This window comes from Nestor notabilis, unplaced genomic scaffold (assembly GCF_000696875.1).
Source record: "Nestor notabilis isolate BGI_N333 unplaced genomic scaffold, ASM69687v1 scaffold3605, whole genome shotgun sequence".
NCBI classification, from domain to species: domain Eukaryota; kingdom Metazoa; phylum Chordata; class Aves; order Psittaciformes; family Psittacidae; genus Nestor; species Nestor notabilis.
In genome coordinates this window covers 23,766-48,039 of record NW_009927699.1, presented here as the reverse complement: position 1 = coordinate 48,039, position 24,274 = coordinate 23,766, and the positions used below count along the sequence as shown (strand labels likewise).

The 24,274-nt window shown below is 37.3% G+C and overlaps 1 protein-coding gene across 1 annotated transcript; it reads left to right on the top strand.

The window, feature by feature from the left end:
* Window positions 1–1,067: 1,067 nt before the first annotated feature.
* Window positions 1,068–2,670, top strand: CXCR4 (chemokine (C-X-C motif) receptor 4; the record flags this gene model as incomplete). Its single annotated transcript, XM_010014151.1, has 1 exon — window positions 1,068–2,670. A coding segment is annotated over one exon (1,062 nt), but the record flags the coding sequence as incomplete, so codon positions are not given.
* Window positions 2,671–24,274: the final 21,604 nt, after the last annotated feature.

Sequence of the window (24,274 nt, the reverse complement as noted above, 5' to 3'; positions counted from 1 at the left end):
ATCCATCTCCCCATCTTCTGGGGGCAGCTATTCTGCCACGGGGCTTTGAGAGTAGTTAGGACCAAATGGAGATCTCTGGCAAGTCCCAACTTTAATCCACGGTTGATGCCCGCGCGGACCTGGTGCCCCAGCATGTGCGGGTCCTCGGGGTGCATCCTGCACGGAGGTCAGAAGTTCCTGGCACACGTGGAAACTACAATCTGAAAACCTGGGGAACTGTACATAGCCAGGTGGCACTCGCCCGCCTGCACTGCTTTTTAGCGCGGTGGCCAAAACCGTTGGTGGTTTCCTGATGTGCTTTCATGCTCTCACCAGAATTTCGCTTCCTTTTTCCACTGCCGTACTTAGTTAAGCCCGCTCCGCCCCTGCTCCGCACCGCAAAGGGCGGGCAACGCGCCCATCGGGATGGCCCTCCATGGGATTTTGAGCTCCCCTGCCTAGGGTCACCTCTCTTTTCTTTATGGGCTTTGAGGCCTTTTTTTTTCTGTCTCTATGTGTGAAGCTGTCAACTGCTTCTCAGCAGGGAGTTCTTGCTATTATTTATCCTTTATTACATCAGCCAAGGGTACCTTATCCATTTTTTTCTTGATCCCATCGCCTTAATGAGAAGAGGCTTTGGAGCAGCAGCACTTATTTCTCACTAATGTTTTTTATAGCTCTCTCTTGTAAGAGTTAAACATCCTGGGTAATATTCTGTGCAGACTAACCTCTTGCATCTGGCACTTCTGGGCTTTTCCATTTGTAGTATGTGTCTGCTTAGAGCACTGAACTGTCCAGAAACAATATTTCTGGGAGTAGCCATTACTTGTCTTTTCCATGTCATCTTCTGTCCTTAGTTACAAGATCTTGCTCCTTAGAGAACGACAAAGGGAGTTTTTTAACTTCTTATTTGCTGTATATGTTAAATATGTGTGTGTGTATATATATATAAATTGTGGTTTTCCATCTGGTTTTCAAAAAGTTTGCCTAATGATGATAGAGACTTCTCAGGAAACATACTGTCATATAGAGTATGCTTTTGCAAAGGAGCTAACATCTAATATATTTTTTATTTTCTTATATTTTAGCTGTCCTCTGGGTTAATAATTGAGTTTTCTGATAATGGCACGGATGAGGTTGGTTCAGGTGACTATGGAGACTACGGAGAGCCCTGCTTTCAGCATGAGAATGCCGATTTCAACCGGATCTTCTTGCCAACAATCTATTCCATCATCTTCCTAACTGGAATAATCGGAAATGGATTGGTTATTGTCGTTATGGGCTACCAGAAGAAACAAAGAAGCATGACTGATAAATACAGGCTGCACCTCTCTGTGGCTGACCTCCTTTTCGTCATCACCTTGCCATTCTGGTCTGTGGATGCAGCCATCAGCTGGTACTTTGGGAATGTGCTGTGTAAGGCGGTTCATGTAATTTACACAGTCAATCTCTATAGCAGTGTCTTGATTTTGGCTTTTATAAGTTTAGATCGTTACCTGGCAATAGTCCATGCTACCAACAGCCAACGACCACGAAAGCTGTTGGCTGAGAAGGTGGTGTATGTGGGTGTATGGCTACCAGCTGTGCTTTTGACAGTGCCTGATATAATTTTTGCCAGTACTAGTGAAGTAGAAGGAAAATATCTATGTGATCGCATGTACCCTCATGAAAACTGGCTGATTTCTTTCAGATTTCAGCATATCTTGGTAGGACTTGTCTTGCCCGGTCTGATAATCCTGACTTGCTACTGTATCATAATATCTAAGCTGTCACACTCGAAAGGCCACCAGAAGCGCAAAGCCTTGAAGACAACGGTTATCCTCATTCTCGCCTTCTTTGCCTGCTGGCTGCCATATTATATTGGCATCAGCATCGACACGTTCATCTTGCTAGGAGTCATCAGACACCGTTGCAGCTTGGAGACAATAGTGCATAAATGGATCTCCATTACCGAAGCCCTGGCATTCTTCCACTGTTGCCTGAATCCAATTCTGTATGCCTTCCTGGGTGCCAAATTCAAAACATCAGCACAAAATGCCTTGACATCAGTTAGCAGAGGATCAAGCCTCAAGATTCTTTCAAAAAGCAAACGTGGGGGACATTCTTCTGTTTCTACAGAGTCTGAGTCTTCAAGTTTCCATTCCAGCTAACGCTGCTCCTTGCCATCATTTTATAAATAGACACTTAAAAGTTGTGCAAGATTTCAGAAAAATAAGACTGACCATAATGTACAGATTTATTTACAGTTGGAATTTTATTTTGTTTCTTTTAGTCTCTGTGAAGTTTAATTGACTTATTTATATATATAAAAAAACCCCTTTCATATTGATGACAAACTGTCTAGGCAGGTCCTGTGGACAAGTGGTTAGTTCACAAAAGTTTTAGTGCTTGTTTGTATGTATAGATACGTGAACTAAACACTTCTGGATTGTAGCAAAGTGAGTGTTAAAAGTTTAGAAAATATTTCTCTGTTGTTAATATGTAAATGTTTTCAATGTTGCTGTTAAATTCTTAAAAAGTTGGCTGTGTATTTTTATCTTACTACAAGATGTTTGGTTTACAATAGCTTAACTCTGCTGTAGAAATGGCACTTATAACCAAAGCCTTTTCTGTTATATGCTAGGTTTTTTATCCCCCATTCTCAGTAACTGATGGTTTGCAAAACTTTCTGTTCAAGGTGAATAAAAGTATATGACAAAAAGTTACTTTGAGTGGTATTTTTATTTCTGGTTAAATGTCCTTCTCAATGCTTTTATTTACAATTCTCAATGCACAATAATTTCTTTGAGAATTGATGGCTCTTGTATGAAAACCAGGAAAATTAATTTCAGTACGTATGGATTATTCAGTTGACACCTGTGAGTTCTAAGTAATTCGTTAACATCATTATCTTTAGAATGACTTAAACTATCACTTTAAACAGAAACTTTTTGAGGGCAAAACATTAAATGAAAACCAGTCTATTTAAGCAATTGCTAAAATTTACAGCCTCTTAGGAATGTAACTAAAATTACTTCCTGTGACTAACTTTCATGCCATGAATATCAAATCAATCCTACATTTCTTCTGCCTTTCACTGTACTTCCAAATTTAGTTTCACATGTTAACAGTAATCAAAAGTAGTTGAATCAAAGCCATTCTCCTATTTGATGTTGTATTTGGACTAGAAATTAGGTTATTGGTGTATCTGCTCTGTGAAAGATAAGTTTTTTCTCTATAGAGCTTTCCCTATCCTGTCTACATCCAGATTATCTTAAGATATATAATCTTAACATTTTTTTGAAAAATCCAGGATGTGTACCAGTTCTCATCTTTTTCTTTTTTTTTTTTTAAACCAAGAATCAGCCACACTAGAATTTCCAATAATTGTTGAAGTCTTGTCTTAAGTTAGTCCTATGCTGCTAGTAGAGTGCATTCAAAAGAAATGAATACCCAAGAGGACAGAGCCATGGAGAATACTTGTATGTTCCTATATTAAAAAAAAAAAGAAACAAACAACTGTTACTGATTTAGAAATAATTAACAGTTTGGAAGGCAAAAAGAAAAGAAAAAAAACCTACTAGTGTCTTGGATTCACTTGTAGCAGTCATTTTCTTCTCCTTCTTAGTAGCTGGTGCAGTGCTGTGTTTTAGAGCTGGGCTTAAAGCATGACAACTAGTCACACAGAACTGGAATAAGCAATATGGGTACTGCAATGATATTACCCAGAAAGAATGTGCTAGGAGTACAGCACCCTAGAGATTTTGTGAAGCATGAACTTCTGTACTGAACTGTATATTAAATTGTATGGTTTATTTTAGATCTTTTCATAAATATAAGACCTTTCAGTTTTCAACTTCCCTGCCCCGTAAGGAGACTGCAACCTTGGTTACATCCTGTGTGCTTTCCTTCGCAATGACAGTAGCAGTCATCTGATTCTATGTTCAGCTGATCCAGTTGCTGAACCAACACAAAACTAATCTGACGGGGTGGGGGGTAGGGAATCTCTCAATTTAGTGAATTGAACCCAACAAGCACTACAGAAGTGCAAGACCCTGTAAGCTGGAGGCAGGCACAGGGAGAGAAGAGTGAGATAAAAGGAAGAGGAAGCAGGTACCCTCTTTTAGCAATTAAACTTCTAGCTTAGTTACCTCTAGTGTGTATCTTCACTCAACATAAATTAACAACAGAAAAGATGCATTCTCAAGAAACAAAAGGTCTCACTTTCATCAAGTTGTTCCTCATAAAGAGTTGAGAAATCAGGAAACCATGGTATGGGGGCAGAACTTCTTAAGTGGTTTATTTCTGTTGTTCATTTGTGTGTTTTCTTAATTTAGTGAGGCTTTCCCCATGAAGAATTTGTTGTCCTAAATGATTCTGATTTTCACCTAGCCCAATCAATCACTGTGATTTAATTGCACTTATAAAATAACGTATTGGCTATCAACACACTGTTGCTTATTTGTAGAGGAAATGTTTAGAGCCCTTTAGCATTAACTTAGATTATTCCCATTATTCTTCACTCAGCCAACTGTTACCTCAAGCAGAGAGTTAGCAGGAAAGAGTAAAACAGAATAAACTCAGCAGTCCATGTTACTGCCAAAGACCACTAAAAGACACTAACCAAGCAACAGAAAGCATTTGCTTAAAAAATAAATTAGCAAAATCAAAACATAACCCGTGGCCCAGAGGGATGAGACCTACATTAATTGTATGAAACGGTCATTGTTTTCAGTAGAATTAATGAAACTGGACAGAAGAACTTGTTAAAAAGGAGTTGCAAGATCATTAGGGTTTTGCTCCAGCAAGGAACACTAGCAAAATGTATTTTTTTAAAATAACTTTATCTAAATATTAATATAACATGTATTTGTACTGTTTACAAAGCAAATACTTGCAAATTCAATGAAGTTGTCATGAAGAAACATAGTAAGAAATTACAAATCCAGTTCTGTCCTTTTACCTCTGAGAGCTTCTTCTAAAGCCACTGAGCTATTCCAAATATACCATGTTGGTAAAAAATACGAATTTATTCCCTTTTAAAACAAAATCACCTTTAAGCTGATTTTTCTCGAGGCTATGACTTTTACATCTTTGTGAGTCAGAGGTAGTCCCAGTAAATGCATTTCTCAAAGTGTAAATTCAGTAACAAAGGTGAATAGACCTAATATTGTAATTTATACATAGGACAAGTCCACATAGATAAAGAACTTTCCAAAGTTTTTGAAAAGACTTTCCAAATATTTTTCCAAATTATTCCTCTCTAGTATGCAGAACGATCATAACGACATTCTTCAAGTCATATTCAAGGCATAGTCTCAGCCTTTCCCCAAGAGTGGTAAAGTAATAGCTGTGCCCAAGTAATTTTAAACATGCAACTCAAGATACAGAACAGAAAACAAATGTGCGTATTGCTTACAAACCAGTTAAAAATGTTACATGGTAATTTAAAGATTTATAATGTATTTACAAAGATTCTTTCCACAGAATTCAGGCACTAAGTCTTTTGCCATGGTTGTTAGGAAGTGCTAACAGCAATGCTGGACTAAACCACAAATATTCGCCTAATACTATAATGCACACGTTTTGAGTGTTTAAGATTAGTTAGAAATCCTTTGGATCATGCAAAGCTAAACCAAGAACAGAACATGTACATGAACTTACTTTTGCTTCCTCTGAAATGCCGTTTGCAAGTAAAGTTAGAATACTTAAAGCAGTGGGATAAAATGACACTATAATCCATTATTTGTACGGTATATTTTTACTCTGTCTAATCAGGTTGTACAGAGTCCACATTAGAATAGCATGTGAAAAGATGAGGGGTGGTAATGTGGGTGTTGGAGCTAATGTATGCAGGCTATAGAGGGCAGTGAGTAAGGTGGAGTTCCTTGTCTTTTCTTGGCTAATCTTATGACACAATCATTATACAGGGGCTTGAACTTCTATGCATATATATATAAATCAAAACAAAATCACCATGAAAATAAAAAGGAAGTAGCAGTAATAACATGAAGTCATTCATACAAGTGAATGGTTTATCTTACGATGGTTGAGCTCTAGTTGGACAATGTACAAAGTGACCAACTCTAGATGTTTGGTTGAAAAGGCCATTTTTTACATTGTTTGGGAAAGGAAACAGCATGACGAGGAAGCACTTCCTTGATCCAGGCATGCCTCCAAAATCCCTTAACAATGGAGTATTCTCATATTCTCATAGTGCTGAAACTTAGGAAACACTTAAGCAGATATAGCACCAGAGTTTTTGCTCAAAGGATGCCACTCCCTCACTTTATGTTTTGAAAGCACTTTTACAGACTCTTTTTCACAGCCATAAATCATGTCTCAATTGAAATTACATGAGCACTGGGATTATTTCTTACAGAGAAGACACAGATTTCTTATGATTTTTTCTCTCTAGGCAAGAAATTTTCTGCCACTCTTTTAATTTTCTCTGAAAATCTTTAACAGGATGAAGTTTAAAGATAAGTTGTTTTAACATCACCTCTGTTACTATCTTCCCACCATTTTAGTTCTAACAGGACATAGAGTAAAACAATGCTATGCTTATTGTTTCTTAAAACATGTTCTTATAACAGCTGACTATACGCATACTTTGTCTTTATTTGTATATATTTTTAACATAACTGTATCTACATATATATAAAGATGTAGATTATAAGCACCATTTTCAGTTGTTGATACAAGTGATCCAGGGTCCAGCACAGCTACTACTGACTTCAGAGGAGTCAGGATTCATTACAGATGTAGTAGGTATTGATTAAAACTACTATTTTCTTAAAAAGACAGGTGGCTTCAGTGACAAACTCCCACTGAATTCAGAGGCAGCAGGGTACCTAGAGAATTATGATTCCTAAAGTGTATAACCTTATAGCCCAAATCAATTACAAATGATGATTACAAGTTCCTCTGATTTCAGCTGCAGTCGGAGATCTACAAGAAATTAAATCTTTCTGTATGGAGCAGGTGGAATTGTTCTGCTGAACATAACAGAAATAACTTTTCAGCAAAATGGTTTTCCCTTACTGAAGGCACGTAAGCTTTGCATACCCAGCTATCAACAGTCTGACAGTAATTTGTCTTCAGTGTCAGTGTTTGAAAGAAATATGTCAACATTCAAAATATCCTTATCTTCTGGAATTCACACCAGGAACAGATTCTCACCACACAAACATGTCAAACTAAGTAGAAATTATGAGGGATTTTTTGAATGGTTACATTGTGAAGAGTTCTGTGGCTTCTGTTTTGGTTTGGGTTTGGTTTGGATTTTTTTTCTGTTGATGCTGCCTTTTGTTTCTACTGCCCTCTTCTCAAACCTTTTATTTTACTTGACATTTCCTTCAAAAATATACCATCATATAATTTTTTAATGGCTCTGTTCTGTTAAGACTACTCACAACACCCTGGACAAGTAAGAAAAACTAAAGAGACTGCTAAAAGAAAAAATACAGCCTTCACCACAGTTTCTATGTCTTCTCATGTGTGTTTTCCTTCCAACATCTGCTTTTCTTCAGCAAAAAGATAAATGACTTCTACATCTTATGAAAAGTTTGAACTCAAAGGTTGGGTTTATTCTCAAGTTTCTTGAAGTGCAGTAATAGCACACATTTGTTTACTTTCTTGGTTCTTTTCTATTCAGCACTCTGAGTACAAGTGATCTCCTCAAGAGAGGTCTGATTAAGAAAGGCTGAGGGGACCTCTTATCTGCTTGTCAGTGTCATTGCTGATGCCAACGCAACTACAAGAACAAAAGCTGTCCACAGATTTGCTCTCCCTACTGATCCACTCTGCAAGGCTACAATAAGACCAGACAGCAATAATTATCACAAGTAATATTCCTAATATATCACTTGGCCAAAGGTGAGCATGACACTCCTTACAGGCATAACGCAAAATAAACCTGAAAAGTTCAGATAGAACATCTTTCCTTAACTCTCCTCTCACAACTACTCAACCTTTTATTGGACATCCCACTTGTCATCTTTCTTTTGGTTATTCCTTTTCAATACTGTTCCCTCTTAGGCTAATGTTTGCTTTTTTTTTCCCCTTTTTTTTTTTCCTTGGGGAAAATATTTAGTATTTAAAATATCTTTAAAAACACTCATTCTGCCAAGTCTGTCTACATGAGTTCACCAAAGAAAGAAACGTTGGTATGCCTGATAGTAGAAGATGAAACTAACACCTTAGTTTCCACAGATCAACTCTGTCTCTAAAATCTGTGGAAAGTAAAAGAATAGTTCTGGGGTTTTATAGGCACGTTTTAATGGAACAGCAATAGATGTGTCTTGCCAATATTAGGTTCATTGTAAGCCTGAAATCTATTATTTCAGTTCTTCTGGGGAGGAATTACACCTCTTGTACAAGTGCTAAGTGCACTGTTGGAACTCAGAACAGGAATGCATTGGTAAGAGAAGCTCGAGACTAACATGAATAAATGGGAAGAAGGGATTATTGTTGCAAGGGCATGGTTTCATGTTAGATTTAACTTGACAAGAAAGTAGATTTAATGAGTTCCTGCCCTCCCTTACTCCTTAGTATTTACTGCCTTCCTTTCAGGTCATGCCCCCCACCCATCTTTGCTTGCTCTCTTTCTCCACAACCCCACTGTGGTGATTCTTTTATCAATGGTATCCTGTGTGGCACTGGGCACTACTGGGCTGACACAAGGCAACTGAGCTGATCTACTAATCAACGGGACCAGTAAGGATAGCCTCACATCTCACAGTCCCCTTCCTTCTCTCCTTTACTCTGCATACCCCTCAACCTCTGCTGCTCATGTGATGGCAAGCTGTTTCAGGGTTCAGCTCTTGAAGACTGGAGTTTCACAGGAATTTGAAGCAATCTAACTTTCTCTGCTGGGAAGTTCTTCAGCTGCCCTCCCTCCCTTCCTCTTCTAATCCTTTCATTTGATACCTTCAATACTCTCTGATTCCTAGCCCTGTGGACCTGTCTCCTGCTGTGCATTATCTATTGGATCAGTCACACTTTTTTTTTAACAGATTTAACTGACTAAATAGATAGACAGTGTCTTTTTTTTTTCCTAATTTATTTTATTCCATTTTAATGAAGTTAGTCAGCTCAGAAAGAAGGCTGACTACATCCAAGGTGAAAAAACTAAACACTCAGGCACATGGCTCAGCAAAGAAAGAGAAGTTGTAATGCAGACTTTTTCTTTCAGCAGCAGTGAGCTCTTAATTTGACTCCCTGTATTTGTGAACTCCACCAGCCACAGAAAATGAACCAACAAAATAAAGTGAATAAATTTCAGCCAGCATAATGAAGTGAACTGGCTCACTAAGAAGTCAAAAAACAGAGCAATTGCAAGAATGAGAGTGGAATCACGCACCTAGAACTGTGGGGGGACCAAAAAAGCAGGACCCTGTCTTTTGGAAGCAGCAGGTAGACCAGTTTAGCTATCTTGTCAAAACTTCCTTAGGTAAACACCCAGACTGCTTAATAAACATAAACCAGTTCTCAGGTGGAGAGTAAAAGGCTGAATAGGTATGGAGAGAATAGATGCCTCTCTTTAAGGGAAGTGAGCCCTGCTTCCTCCATAACCAAAATACGATTACCTGTTGACTATATGGCCATGGTCCTGCAGAGGACTTTACCTGAAACAAGGCTTAAGAAAGAGGTCTCAAATAGCAGTATTTTAAACTAAAGAGATCTGTAATAGCATGATTAATCATGTTCTGGATTATAACCTATATTGCCCATCAGATTTAATATTACTATTTGTTAAGACACACTGTAAATCTACATTCATATCTATAGTCCACAGGACTTTTTCAATGTGATGGATGTTTGTGTGATTGTTAAAAGCAGAATCCTTGAAAAGTTTAGAGCAGGTTTTCTCCTATTCAACTATCATTAAAAAAAAAATAAAATTATATTTAGTTTAAGTATTATGCTGTGACTCTCTCCTTAGAATTAACCTGTCAATTAAGGGAAGAAGAAATAGCTTCTTCGTACGAAATCTGCTTAGGGAAAAACATTAGATCCCTGCATCAAATGCAAACTTAATTCCACTGGAGAAATGTAGTCAGCCCAGTTGTGTTGAAGCCAAATTAAATATGCTCAGACTGTATAGTCTGAATGTGTAGAGCTATATGACTCTCCTAATATTCTGCAATGAATGGGAGAGCCTGGCAACTGCATGAATATTCAGAATAAGTGTACACCAATCCAACAGTCAAACCATACTTCAGCCGGAGAATAAGCAGTCAACAGAGCTACAAATCCTTGAATCTACTCACTCTGGCTTCTTCCTACAAGCTAATATAGAGGGACTTTTAAGAAATTTTGTCCCCTTATCAAGCACTTTGTGGGGGCTGTGTAATAAAAGCTGTGACATGAAAGATGCAAGATCCTTTGTCTGTGATATTTAAGAACCACTCTTACACCCAGGTGTTTGAAAGAGATCCTGTTCATTCATTCACCCGTATCCATAACAATTAAAAATCAGAACAAAGATTTTTCTATATTTTTAGAATACGTTCAGTTTCTAAAAGTAATCCATTTTAAAATCCTCTGTTCTTAGTACCACACATCTACTCTTTCAGTTGCTGGCGAAACTGGGACCCATTATGCCCTCTATTAACCGTGCCCTGCAAGGAAAACGAGGGTACATCTACCTGAGCTGCAACGTCGTATTGAAAAGCTGAGGTTACACTGACTTGAGCTGACAGTGGTACTGTTTGGTGGCATTAACCGAGTTCAGAAAGCAGTGCAGCCAGAGAAGCAGCTGTGATTACCTGTCCCTTTATCCATCTTGACTGTTCTGACCACTGGGCTATAGAATTAATCTCTCTCTGACTCAGTGAATATTTATTTATGCAAAGTTAAACATTTCCAGAAGGACTCACAATACAAAAGCACCCCATCAAATACAACCGCATGGCAATTAACCGCCTTCCCAGGAGAGAGCGCGTGCTTTCAGCCTACAACGAAACCAGAGCTCTTGCACCTACAGCCCTTGACAGGGGACATTGTTTTTGCAAGAGGGCTCCTCCCTCTGCTCGTCATTGTTTTGTATAGGATTAAGTGTGCGTTTAAAAAAGCACCTACAGGAGTAAGCACCGTCCTTTGAAAAAAGCTGAGAAGAGCTTTGTTTATGACTTCTGCTGGGGGCTAGGCAGATCGTACTTTGTCATTTGGCACTGTCAAGTCTGAAACGGTTCTGTACATTAGTGTACATTAGTAGCACTAGATATTTAGGTACTTAGATCTGCTAGAAACCGACAAAAGCATTTTATGACTTCTGTTTAGATTTAAGTGTCCATATAATTTGTAGAAATGTAAATTTGTCTTGTAAATCTAGCTGTCAGTAAGTGGAGTCTAGAACGCTAGTCTGTACCACAGTAACAAAACAGAGCTGTAGATGACATTCATACATCAGTAATTCAAGCTCTACGCAGAAAGAATGCAGCTAAAACATGTTTTCCTCCTTACTCTTTTCGCAAACTCCATAAACGAATGGACAGCTCGTCCTAATCAGTTCTTTGGCCACTGAGGTACACTTAATCCTGAATCAGCAAAACCTGATAATAATTCTCAGATGCTTGAAATGGAATTATTTTCTGATGACTGGACTTAATACAACCAAAGGTCAGTAGAAATAAAAAATGCTGTCAGCTCAGGACGTAATGATATATTCTTACCTCTGTAGGCCTATAATCTCTTTAGATACCTTAGAGGTCATGTCAATCCCAATGTCTCTCAGTTTTATGAATGCAACCATAAGCCCCTTTTAAATCAGATTACAAATGATTATTATAATTCTGAATCAAAGGAAAGGCCCAGCATTTTCTCTAATTGGAAGGACTAATTTGATTATAATTCTTTTCTTTCCAGATGCATTGTATTTGTTTCATTACATTACAACAGATAGTATTGGTTTATGGAAAAGAAACAGTTAATTGTTTCCAACTTGGAAAGGATGAGAAATTAGTTCACATGTGCTGGTGTAGCCACACTTCAGCCACACTCCTATTGGTTTTGAACCGCAGGTATCTTCACATACAGTACATGGCAGCTTCATTTCCAATTTAAAGTAGCTGAGAAGACTCTGTAACTGGACAGTTTATGCTGTATTAACTTCTTTTTAAAGATCTTTTTCCATCTAAAATAGGCAACTGATAAAACCATCAGAAGTAAAAAGCTAATAATTCAAGATTTACAAGTCAATGGGCACAAAGTGGAAAATGGTTAATGTATTTGCTATCCTAGTGTGATTTTGCACTGAATTAACATAAACTGACATAGCCTCCAAAGTGAATTTTGTCAACAAACTCACCTTGCATTATTAAAATCATTGTTGTATCTAAATTATATTTGTTTGTAAAAGATAAGTTGCTTTCCAAATATTAAATAGTCCAAATCTGTATTCTGTGTAGCTTTGCTGAATCCAGTGTTAAATTATTTATTAGATATCAAATGAATAACATCTGTGTAAGAAGGCTGACATATGTTAGGACCTTTGACTTTGATATACAAAAACTGTCTGCTGAGTTAGGCATCTCTCTATAAATTAATTAGATAAACATGAATATAGCATGTATATTCTTCTAAGTCTTTGCTTCCCTAGAGATGAGGATAATGTTTATACAAAGAACCCAAGACTGAATGTATGAATGGATCCCTTTTGTCTTTGAATTAACGAGGTAATATTTTATGCCTTCTTTACTTTTAGCGGATGGCTTTCATAGTTTGAGGATTTCACAGTCTAAAGTTAATTTTTCTCTCTTGAACTGTTTCTGAGACACTGTCAATATTGCAGAAAATTACACTACTATAATTACCTGGATTTTGTTTCATTGGTATAAATTTTGCAGGCAAGGCCGCTGATTTCTTAATGGCTTGGTCTCACCTCAAGTAAGAGCACTGTTCTGAAAAGATGTATCATTTGTCTTCTTCATTCATATATGCAAGCACACAGGCATACACACATAAATCCTGATATACACACATAAACTGATTATACTTTGCATCATAATCTTATATTTTGATAGGAAAACTTCAGTTTCATTTATCTCCACAGCTGTACTTTTGAGTTAGAACCCTTCTAAAACTTGTTTCTCTAGCTTCTTGTCATTCCACTTTATAATAAAAAATCATTTTGCCAAGCACTCCCTAGGAAGCAGAGCCTACTGCCTTTACAAAGGTATTTCCTTTTTCTCAGCTCAATATAATATGTAGTATTTTATCAAGACAAGGGAAGGGTCACAGTTGATCTAATGAAAGTGCAGTCTTCTCTCCACAATTTTTTTTCCCTTTAGAGATCCATCAGTAGAAATCCTGCTCTGATTTATGATTGTTACAACTTTACAATAGAAAACGAGTTTATAGGCAAGTATGCAAGGCCATAAATTGTACCCATTTTCACTACTGGAAAGGTATAATCTTCTTCCAAATAAGGCTGCATATAGCAGTATATCCAAGGAAACTAGAGAGGTACACATGTGCCAAGAGCATCAAATAGCATTCTTTGCCTGAGTAGGGCCTATAGTGACATGCATGCAAAAGAACTTGCTTTTTTCAAAAAGCAATCCTGTATAAAAACTCTTCTCATTGAAGATAGAGGCCTTAAGGAACATCCTGCATGTTAACAAACATCTTCAGATAATGCCTAGTTTGATGCTCATTTCCTAGTTATTCACAGACTCTCTTAAATGGAGCTCTTTCACTTCTGCAGCTTAGCCTAAGGAAATCCTGCAAGAACAATGTGTGACTGAAATACACACAGGTTTCCCAAATGGTAGCAAGACCCATTGATGCTGCTTCAGATAGCACCAAGACAGCAAGTTATAATACAAGCTAAACAAGAAAGGGTCTTGTTTGTATAGGATTGATTTGGGTTCAAGCTTTTTTCCTTTCAATTTGCAGCATATTATGTAAAGTGTCCTTCAGTGAACAAGATATTTAGCTGCCAAACTACATCACCTTTTTTCTCAAGTATTTCAGTAGATAGTATTTCAAAACCACCTACACAATTGCCTACTCCCCAAATAAGCATTCCCATTTACCCTTCTTAGTAAAGTAGCCTGAAATCTCCTTCAGAAGCTGAAGGGCTGGTAACAGGAGGAGAAGCCTTACTCTATTTCTAAAATCAAACACCATGGCAATGACACAGTTTTATTAAGAAAGGTTGATTTTTATTTTTTTTTCCATAGAAGATGCCTGGTTTAAAGCTCCTGGAGTCTGTACAACCTGTACACATTTACAGAAAAACTGCAGCACTGAAGACATTACAACTTTCCTGGGACTATCTCTGTAAACAAGGGAAAATTCTTAGGCTCCCTAGATTATCCAGCTTTACTGCTGACATTATCAACAGTGTATAAGTGATTCCAGGATATGAAAATGTGTCCACTAGACAATAGATTTAGATCATTAATTTCAAGACAGTTAACTATTTCCAAGACAGATTACTTTTGGATCTCAAAGAGAAGTAGCTCATTATTCCATTACAAAATTTCTGAGCCAAACAATATTCCTCCTTCTTCTTCTTTATTTCTACAGCATTACCTAGTGCCTTTTCCAGTCACAGTGTAGTTAAAGGTGTTGCTAGTACTTTTTCTAGTCAGAGCATCCCTAATGACTTTTTATGCTATTGTGTTGTTTTCTTATTGCCCTTACTGCACAGTTTCCTCCACAAAAAGGGCACACAGTATTTTTGCATTCACAGCAGGTATTACGCATCACACAGCACTACATACGTGTTAGTGGATATACCTGATTATCTGTCTTCCCCAGAAGATTATATTGATCAGCCAAGCAAGTCCTAAAACACCTTAAATCTAGATTACTTTTTCCATTTTATTTGTGAAAATACATTATTTCTCCGTTGAGATACTTAAATCACATGGTTCTAGGCAAGTTGTATTTTGACTGAAGAAAAGACAGAAAGCACAGCATGACTAATACACACACAAGAGACATACAAAAATAAAATGGGAAAAAATTTCAATCAAAAAAAAAAAAAAGGAAAGTATTTCTGTCACCTAACTCTAGCCACAAAGAAATGAAAAAAGGTAGTCCATCCAATTAAATGATTTCAGGGGTTTTATATACAGGCAAATAGAGTTATGACTTCAGATATGATATACCACTTAGAAGTAAAAGCAAGGTATAGTGAAGATTTTATGCATAAAATGGATCCCATTATAACTTTTTCACTAAAATTATTGATAATCAATCTTTTGAGACAGAACAGAATGGTCCAATGAAAATACCACTCTCCTGCAATCTTAAAAAAGAAAAGGCAGAACTAAGGTACAATGTTTCTCTTTGGCACATCTCATATTATGCAGCCAAGCCAGCTACCACACCCTCACTCATTCTTTTCAACAGATATGAAGAACATTAGACTAGAACTTTACTCAAACAGCTGCTAAAATCAGTGGAGACTCTCCCTAGAATGATATGCTTTGGATCAGGACACTAACCCAGGATCTCTTGCACGCTGTCTTTCTCAATTCTTTTCTACTGCCATCATAGCTAGCTAAGTAATTCTGATTAATTTTTGTGTCAAATAGGGCTTTTCAGAAGAGTCATTACAGTGGGCCCTGTGTGGTTAACTTACGTGCTGAGCAAGAGTGATAGATTGCAAAGTGAAGTATGACGCTAAAAAGCTAATGCAATGAGTTACTCAGAAAACAGTTAGAAAACATTATGTTTGTTCTTTGTATTTTTACACATTAAAATGCTTTTGAACATATCTGTTCAAACACTAAAATATATCCAACTATAAACTCGACTTCAAAATCTCACATCTCCAGTTATAAGCCAACTATATTTACAAAATGCAGTGCTCATTTACACAACAGGCATTTATAAGCACATCTTTGGATGTTATTGCTGTTTGGTTTTTATATAGTTGAGCTACTTTGCTTAAGTGAAAAAAAAAAAAGCAGCATCTGTATGTAATTTCCATGCTCACTAGGCACCACCACCTCCTTTTGATGACAGTCTGTACTGTTTCCCTTTCTTCTTCTAGTCACTCCAGCTGCAGGACCCAGATGTCAAACCCAGGAATGTATTTCTTCCCAGCAGCAATATCTGATTCTGTTGTTGGCACCTCTGCTTGTGGCTGTTCTGAAGATGCCTGTGTGCAGCTTCAGTGTGCAGCTTCCTAAGTTTAAACTGCAGACAGTGTGGTTTTATTTATATGCTAAAAAACTTTTCAGTTGCCTTAATTATGGGAACTTAATATTAGACATTAATCAAATATACAAACATACTATATATATATATGTATGTATATCCTGTAATGGTTTCACAACAAATGTCATGCTTCTGTAACCAGAAAGTGGAAGGCAAGAAGAAAGCTTCCAAAAGTGCTAATGAGACATCAAAAGTAGTTGCATAATTTCAATCAAAGAAAAGGTAAATATAAACCAATCAGAGGCTGGATGGGGAGAGTAAATAATAAGGTAGAAAGGAAAATATAAAAAAAAATGTATTCAGAACAGACAGCAAAGAGATGAAGGGAGAACAGACTATGCTAGAACTGTCTAAAAATATTCTGCCACGTCTCTAAAAAGTGAAGTTCTTTTAAAAAGAACCAAGGGAAAAACTTCCTTCCAATGAATACATTTTTGTAATTTTCTCTTTTTCTTTTTCCTAGCTTTATGTTTTCTTGGGAACTTTTTGCTGCAGTATTTGATTCTCCATCACATAGACAAGGTATTTGTCTCCAAGGGGCTTTGCAGTGGCTTACTCAAGTACAATGACTGGTCTGGAATACTAAATGAGTCAAACAGCTTGCAACCTCCCATGAGCACCTGATAGCACCTGTGTGCTTACTCTGCTGCAGCCTACATGACAAATTAATTTTCCTGTCTACACATCCTTTAAGGAAAGTGCATTCCTCTCCCCGTGCATTAATTCTTCTGTGTAATACACATAATTTTGAGATATATTTTATTATGAAGACAGGCTGAGAAAGTTGGGGCTGTTCAGCCTGGAAAAGAGAAGGCTGCGTGGAGACCTTATAGCAGCCTTCCAATATCTGAAGGCGGCCTACAAGGAGGGACTCTTCATTAGGGACTCTAGTGGTAGGACAAGGGGTAATGGGTCTTAAACAGGGGAGCTTTAGGTTAGATATAAGGAAGAAGTTCTTCACAGTGAGGGTGGTGAGGCACTGGAATAGGTTGCCCAAGGAAGTTGTGAATGCTCCAACCCTGGAGGCGTTTAAGGCCAGGCTGGACAGAGCCTTGGGCAACATAGTTTAGTGTGTGGTGTCCCTGCTCATGGCAGGGGGGTTGGAACTAGATGATCTTAAAGTCCTTTCCAACCCTAACTAGTCTATGATTCTATGAGTCTATGATTCTATTTAACACAAATAAATACTATGAGTTGCTTTACACTGATGCACACACAATCACAAGAACAGTTTATCAAGACAAAAGAGTGGCATATTAACAAACTGCTTAGTCAAGAAACTAACCGGTGTACTAGACTAAAAGAGCTAACTCACAGGATGAGAAGGGAGAGTAATGGCTGAATACATTAATGAGATAAAGGTATGATAAGTGCTGAGAACCCCAGTCAGGTAGATACACAGACTGGAGAGAGTTCAGAGATAAAATATTAATACTTAGCAACGTTTGTACTTTCTTGAGAGTCCACCTGCTTTCTACCCTGATATATCTGTTGGATGTTGAACACTGAAATGATAAACTGCAGGTAATTATTGTTTTAAAAATTAAGAACCATGACCAAAAACTTAAAGATTCAAATAAAATAGAGAATTAGCTTGAAAACTAGGAATATAAGATGTTTAGGATTCAGCCATTGTAACTCTAGAAACACAGAGATCCATGAAACCAGAAGTGCCTTTTTTTTTTTTTTTACTTTTTTTTAATATTTTAACAGCTGTAAAAGTTAGCAATGTAGAGAGAATGTTTGTGAGTTCTGTGAGAGAGGATGAAGCAATCTCATAAGAAAGCACAGAAATAAAGTTCTGCTTCAGATTTGGCACTAGATGAAAAGCTAATGAAGCCGAGACTGATGGCAGAAAGCGTTCCTGTAGTGAGACTGTGGCATGATAGCTGCCCTCCTACTCTGGACAATGGGCGTCAGGGGGTTTTAATTTATTTAGACTTACTTGGACTGTCCAGTGTCACAAAATCACAGAATTACAGAATGGTTCGGGTTGGAAGGGACCTTAAAGATCATCTAGTTCCAACCCCTCTGCCATGGGCAGGGGCACCTTCCACTAGACCACATTGCTCAAAGCCCCATCCGACCTGCCCTTGAACACTTCCAGGGACGGGACTTCCCAGGGCAACCTGTTCCAGTACCCCACCACCCTCACAGAGAAATTTCTTTCTAATCTAAATCTACCCTCTTTCAATTTAAAGCCATTCCCCAAACACAGAGATCCATGAAACCAGAAGTGCCTTTTTTTTTTTTTTTACTTTTTTTTAATATTTTAACAGCTGTAAAAGTTAGCAATGTAGAGAGAATGTTTGTGAGTTCTGTGAGAGAGGATGAAGCAATCTCATAAGAATGCACAGAAATAAAGTTCTGCTTCAGATTTGGCACTAGATGAAAAGCTAATGAAGCCGAGACTGATGGCAGAAAGCGTTCCTGTAGTGAGACTGTGGCATGATAGCTGCCCTCCTACTCTGGACAATGGGCGTCAGGGGGTTTTAATTTATTTAGACTTACTTGGACTGTCCAGTGTCACAAAATCACAGAATTACAGAATGGTTCGGGTTGGAAGGGACCTTAAAGATCATCTAGTTCCAACCCCTCTGCCATGGGCAGGGGCACCTTCCACTAGACCACATTGCTCAAAGCCCCATCCGACCTGCCCTTGAACACTTCCAGGGACGGGACTTCCCAGGGCAACCTGTTCCAGTACCCCACCACCCTCACAGAGAAATTTCTTTCTAATCTAAATCTACCCTCTTTCAATTTAAAGCCATTCCCCCTTGTCCTATCCTTACATGCCCTTGTAAAAAGTTCCTCCTTTTACACAGGGCCAGCTTTCTTGTTGGCCCCTTTAGGTACTTGGAAGGTTGTTCTAAGGTCTTCCCAAAGCTGAACAAGTCCAACTCTCTCAGCCTCTCTTCACAGGAGAGGTGCTCCAGCCCTCTGGTTATCTTTGTGGCCCTTCTCTGGACTGGCAACTGTGTCTCACTTTTAGCATCAATAATTTCAGCATCTTTAAAAGAAATGTTTGTGTATGCACCCTCAATCACTATCCATTTCTAAAAATGTATTATCAACAATTTAGGAACATGCAAAAGCCTCAATTACAACAGTTATCACAGCCAAGAACAAAACATAGCTACAGACTCTGGAAGCACACAGTGTCCATAGTTAACGGCATAGAGATGATGACAGTATTCAACAAGAAGGGGAACCAGTATGAAAAGACCAGTACGAGAAGATAAATTTAAATATTTTGGTCCTGAAAAAAAGAAGGTGAAAAAAAGAACAACATTAATAGTACCGTCAGGACCAGAGACAGAGAGATAAAAGACATTTTATCCCAGGAAAAATGTACCACAGACTTCAGTCATGACTAGTACATTACACTTACCGCAAAAATATTTTACTTCAGCAGCATGTAAATTTCTAATTATTCTTATAGTTCTTCCTACAAACAAACAAACTTATGGAGATTAGGTGTTGTTTGGAGTTTATGATCAAAGTGTTAGAAACAATCAGTGATACTTGTAAGTGTGAAAACTGAAAATGTTAGCATACAAATGGAGAAAGGAAAGCATGTCTTTAATTAGCTATTTTACATATAAAAGTTAAAAATGCGACACCTTATCACAAGTAAGATTAGAGACAGCATACAAAGACAATGCATTTAGAAGTGCTAAGGGCATTATCACATTCTTCCACTTACTATCATTTTTTAACACAGCAACATTTTATACAAGTGGGAGAAAGCAAAAGAAAAACAAGCTTGCCTACATGTAAGTAAGCAAGACAACTTTTCTATGTGCTTGGGCTCCACTACCTCTTCCTTAGTAAGTGGCAATTGTTTCCTTCTACATCTACTGCCCAACTTCTTCTTCAAAATGTTTCTGTAAACACCTGGTCTTTGAAAGAGTAGAGGCCTTTTTTGCCTTTATGACACCAGGAGAACATGCTTGACCTAATGACAGCTTTCTGTACATACATGGGCACAAAAGCATAAACTGTACTCTCCCTCCTTCAGTTGCTTTCAGCTCCAGCATTTTAAAGGTGCTCCAAGATATGACAACTTTTTGTCTGTTTAAACAAAAAGGTGGCATTCAAAGTCTATAGCAGGAAGCAGTCCCTCAGCTTTTCAAGTGCATACTTTTGGAAGAAACTCAAGCAAAATAATCTTTTCACTTAACTGACAATAATGATTTACCCTGAACAAAAAAGAATTCTGAGAGATTTTGCCAGGATGAAAGGTTGAGTAGGAAGTAACATGGCTTAAATTTCTACCATTACTTCTGGAAGTATAAAGCATAATTATTATTGTTGTTCATAAAAAGAAGTCAACAAGCTTGCGGCTCAAACAGTTCTCCCGATGAAGGATGTAAATCCATTTTATTTTCACATTGGGAATCCACAACCAGAATATTAGAAACATTGGGATTACAGGAAGGAAGAACACAGACTATTCATCTTTTAGGAAGACACATGGCAGAAAGAGCTGCCAGAAAACCAACTAATGGAGATTATCTCTGTTTTTCAACTTCAGAAAATCATCTATAATTATGTTGGCCAGTGTCCTTGGCTGAGGCTGGACCTGGCTAAACTCCATAAGGGGAACACAGCACCCTGGGAACATAGATGCCTGTCAGATATCCTTCATAACAGCTGAAAGGAGACTAGGTGCTACCAAAGAAGAAGTTACAAAAACTATCAAGGGAAGAGAATGGATCCCAAAGCTTAGTATGTCTTCTGTGACATGAAAGAACAAGCCTCCACCTTTTGACAGACAGAACCCAACATTTGGAATTGATTCCAGGCACATAAGATCTGGTAGAAATAAAATCAAAATGGGTTGCAGACCACATCATGGTCTGCACTTCAGAAGAGACTGTTATATATTGACCATGAGTCTTAAAGAGTTCAGAAGTGCAAAATAGACTGTGGAGTTTGTAAAACATTTCACCTGCCAGCTACTAAGTTAAGGATAGAAAATAACTTAGTATGAGCAACTGCCACTGCAAGAACCTCTGATATTGACCATCAAGGTAGCAGAAAGACTGAACTGCACAATCCTGTGCAAACAGTGATACTGGGCTGCAACAAAGTGAAGACATTTCCTATTAAATGGGTTACGATGTGAAAATAAATAAAGACTAAGAGAGAGAAGTGAATTAACCCTTTGAAATAATGTTATTATTACTATCATTACTGTTCTGAGCATGAATTTGATAATAACAGCATTCAACAAAAGTCTGAGATGGCTCCCTAACCTCTTCTTTTGATAGTAGAAAATAAATACTGTATATTTATTGTATATGTATTTTGATATAAAAAAGAAGACATTCTGTGGCTCCTAGATTGTATGAGCAGCTACTTTATTTGGAAGGTCTACTGTGAAAGCAACAACTGTGGAGTATACAGATTCAAGTAAATGCAGTGGAAAAGCAGGCTATATTTTACATATCTTACATGAGATAGTGGAAGAAGTTACAACATTTCAGGATCATATTATAAATGTATCCCTTCAAAATTCCATAAATGTATCTTTTAGAATTTGAACTGCCGTGGGATTGTCCTAGTAAAAGCAGTCTGGCATGGGAAACTCTGAGTGGGTAGAGCAAAAGGGGGAAGGTAGAAAATGCAACATTATAGCACAAATCTACAATTAAAAAAATGGAAACAACTGGAAGTGCCTAAAAGGGAAACATCACTATCACAGCAAACAGAATAGAGACAAAAAAAACCCAAAAAACCCTACTATTGATGTTTTTTCCTTTACTTTTTATTATGCCTTTGGAAAAGATTACCCAAGCACTTTTTCTGCTGACAGTCAAGCATGATATAATTAGACATAGTCAAGTAAATTTGATACATAAAAATACAATGAGATTTTCTTCCTCTTTCAGCAACTTATTCCAGCCAATTGAATACCCACATTGAGGAAGGAATACTGCGTATTGCTAATATGCACAGATTTCAGGTCTGAGTGTCTATTTCAGTCACTAATTTAGAACTGTGAAGAGACCTGCATTTCCCTAAATCCAGATTTGGACTTGTGATGCCACGTAATTCATAACATGTTATTTTTATTTTTGCAGTAGATAGTTAAATAAATTATTTTAAACAAAAGGAGAACCAGTATGTTGATTTGTTTTACACAGCTTTCAAATGTAGCATTCTACAGAACAGAAATAGAAAATTATTACATAAGTGATCATCAGGTGGTCAGTACCCAGCAAATGAAAGAATATTCTTATTATCAGTATTCAGAATTGAACTCTTCCTCTTGCAACGTCTTTGTGACGATGGCCTTTTGCCAATGTTAGAGAAACCGTTCTCGTTGTTTCACAGTACAACCTAGTGATGAGTTCCATTTCGCAAAATTTACGACTAGAGAATTAAGAAAAACGAGTGCTTCTTGATAAAAATCTTAGTAAGCATAACAAAATTCATAGTTTTAGCTAAATTATCAGGTGAAATATAACAAGCTAAAACCACTATGAATACCACAAACCAATTTATATTCACTCTGATTTTGTCTATAGTCTGTTCTCTAGCTGAGACTAAGGTTTTCTAGACTTTTTTGGCAATGAAAACAATGTCTGTATGGCAGATGTCTGGTGGAAACAGAGACAAAAGCAATGTGATAAAAGTAATCATATGCCAGATGTCCAGAGCAAGCAATTATCCAAAATAAAATTGATAGGCGATCCAAATCTTGAGACACTGGTTACCCTTAGCCACTTACACCCTAGCAATACTAACACACATACACACAGCACAACCTTCTATGAAGGTCAGTAGCTTTCCTCTTATAAGAAGTATCCTACGGCAATCACCCGAAAGGTTGCTGTCATCCAGTGGCAGCTGATCAAAATACATTTCTGTACAGAAACTTTCATGTTTTTCCTCAAAAGGTCAAACTCTTCTACATAAGGAAAAAGTAATTTTATGCTTTAAATCCAATATTATATAAAACAGCGCAGGAAAAAAAAAATAATCATTCCTTACAGAAAATGAAGTGCTTAAGGACTGTCAGTTGTTTTAGTGCTTAGTTTCTTCATGAGAACAAATGGAAATACAGGAAATTCCATTTAACCGTAAGAAAAAGAACTTTCTCACTGTGAATGTGGTAACAAAATCAAACAGGCTGCACATGGAAGTACCAGAGGCTCCATCCTTGGAGATACTCAAAACCCAACTGGACACAGCCCTGGGCAACCTGCTTTAGCTGACATTGTTTTGAGCAGAGACTCTGAACTAGAAAACCTCCTGAGCTCCCTTCCAGCATCAACCATTCTGTGATTCTGTGAATGTGGAAAACACCAGTGTTGAGGAGTTTTCTTTAATTTCCATTGATTATCAGTTCTTTTTCAACAGCACCAGATGTCTAAGTGTCATCTCCATATCTTTTTTGAAATGATGGTAGTTTTCTTTTCCATAGTTTTCTGTTTACTAGTTATGAAGCCATACTGTAATTTTGATCTTACTTACACTCTCACTATTGTGTCTTCTTTTTAACTTTCCCTCCTTAAGTTCACAGAGCATAGAACTATTCTGATTTATAGTATCTTCAATCTCAATCCAAATTGCTAAGACAATTTTTTATTTCACCAATCTTTTTGTAAAACATAACTGCATATTTTCTCATAAGCACTTCTTTATATCCTACTCTAAAGAAAACAGTTGCTTACAGAAGTGTATGTTTCACTGTTTAAAATCACAGATTATTACTTTAGTATATCTTATACTTTGCTGCTATTACTAAGGAACTCGCAGTTCATGCATCATCTGATCCAGAAGAATCCAGTTTGTTCAGAAGAAAACATTTTTTAAAAAATAAAGCTTAACTTCTATTAGCAAAAAACTTAGCTTTCTATCTTTGAATGCCTATTGTAGACTAAGTACCTTCAATATGCAATATTAAGAGTCCATCAGATATACAACCCTTTTATTTTCCCAGAAACACCTGTCACAGAAATGCTTAATGAATTAACACAACACAATTCTTATTGTCCTCACCTTCTGCTGATATTAGAAGTACTGAGCTACAAAAAGAATAGTCCTTCCAAATTATCTACTTTCATATTTACATATTAGACCTGTTCTACAGGTACAGGTCTGATTAGAAGACATAACTTTC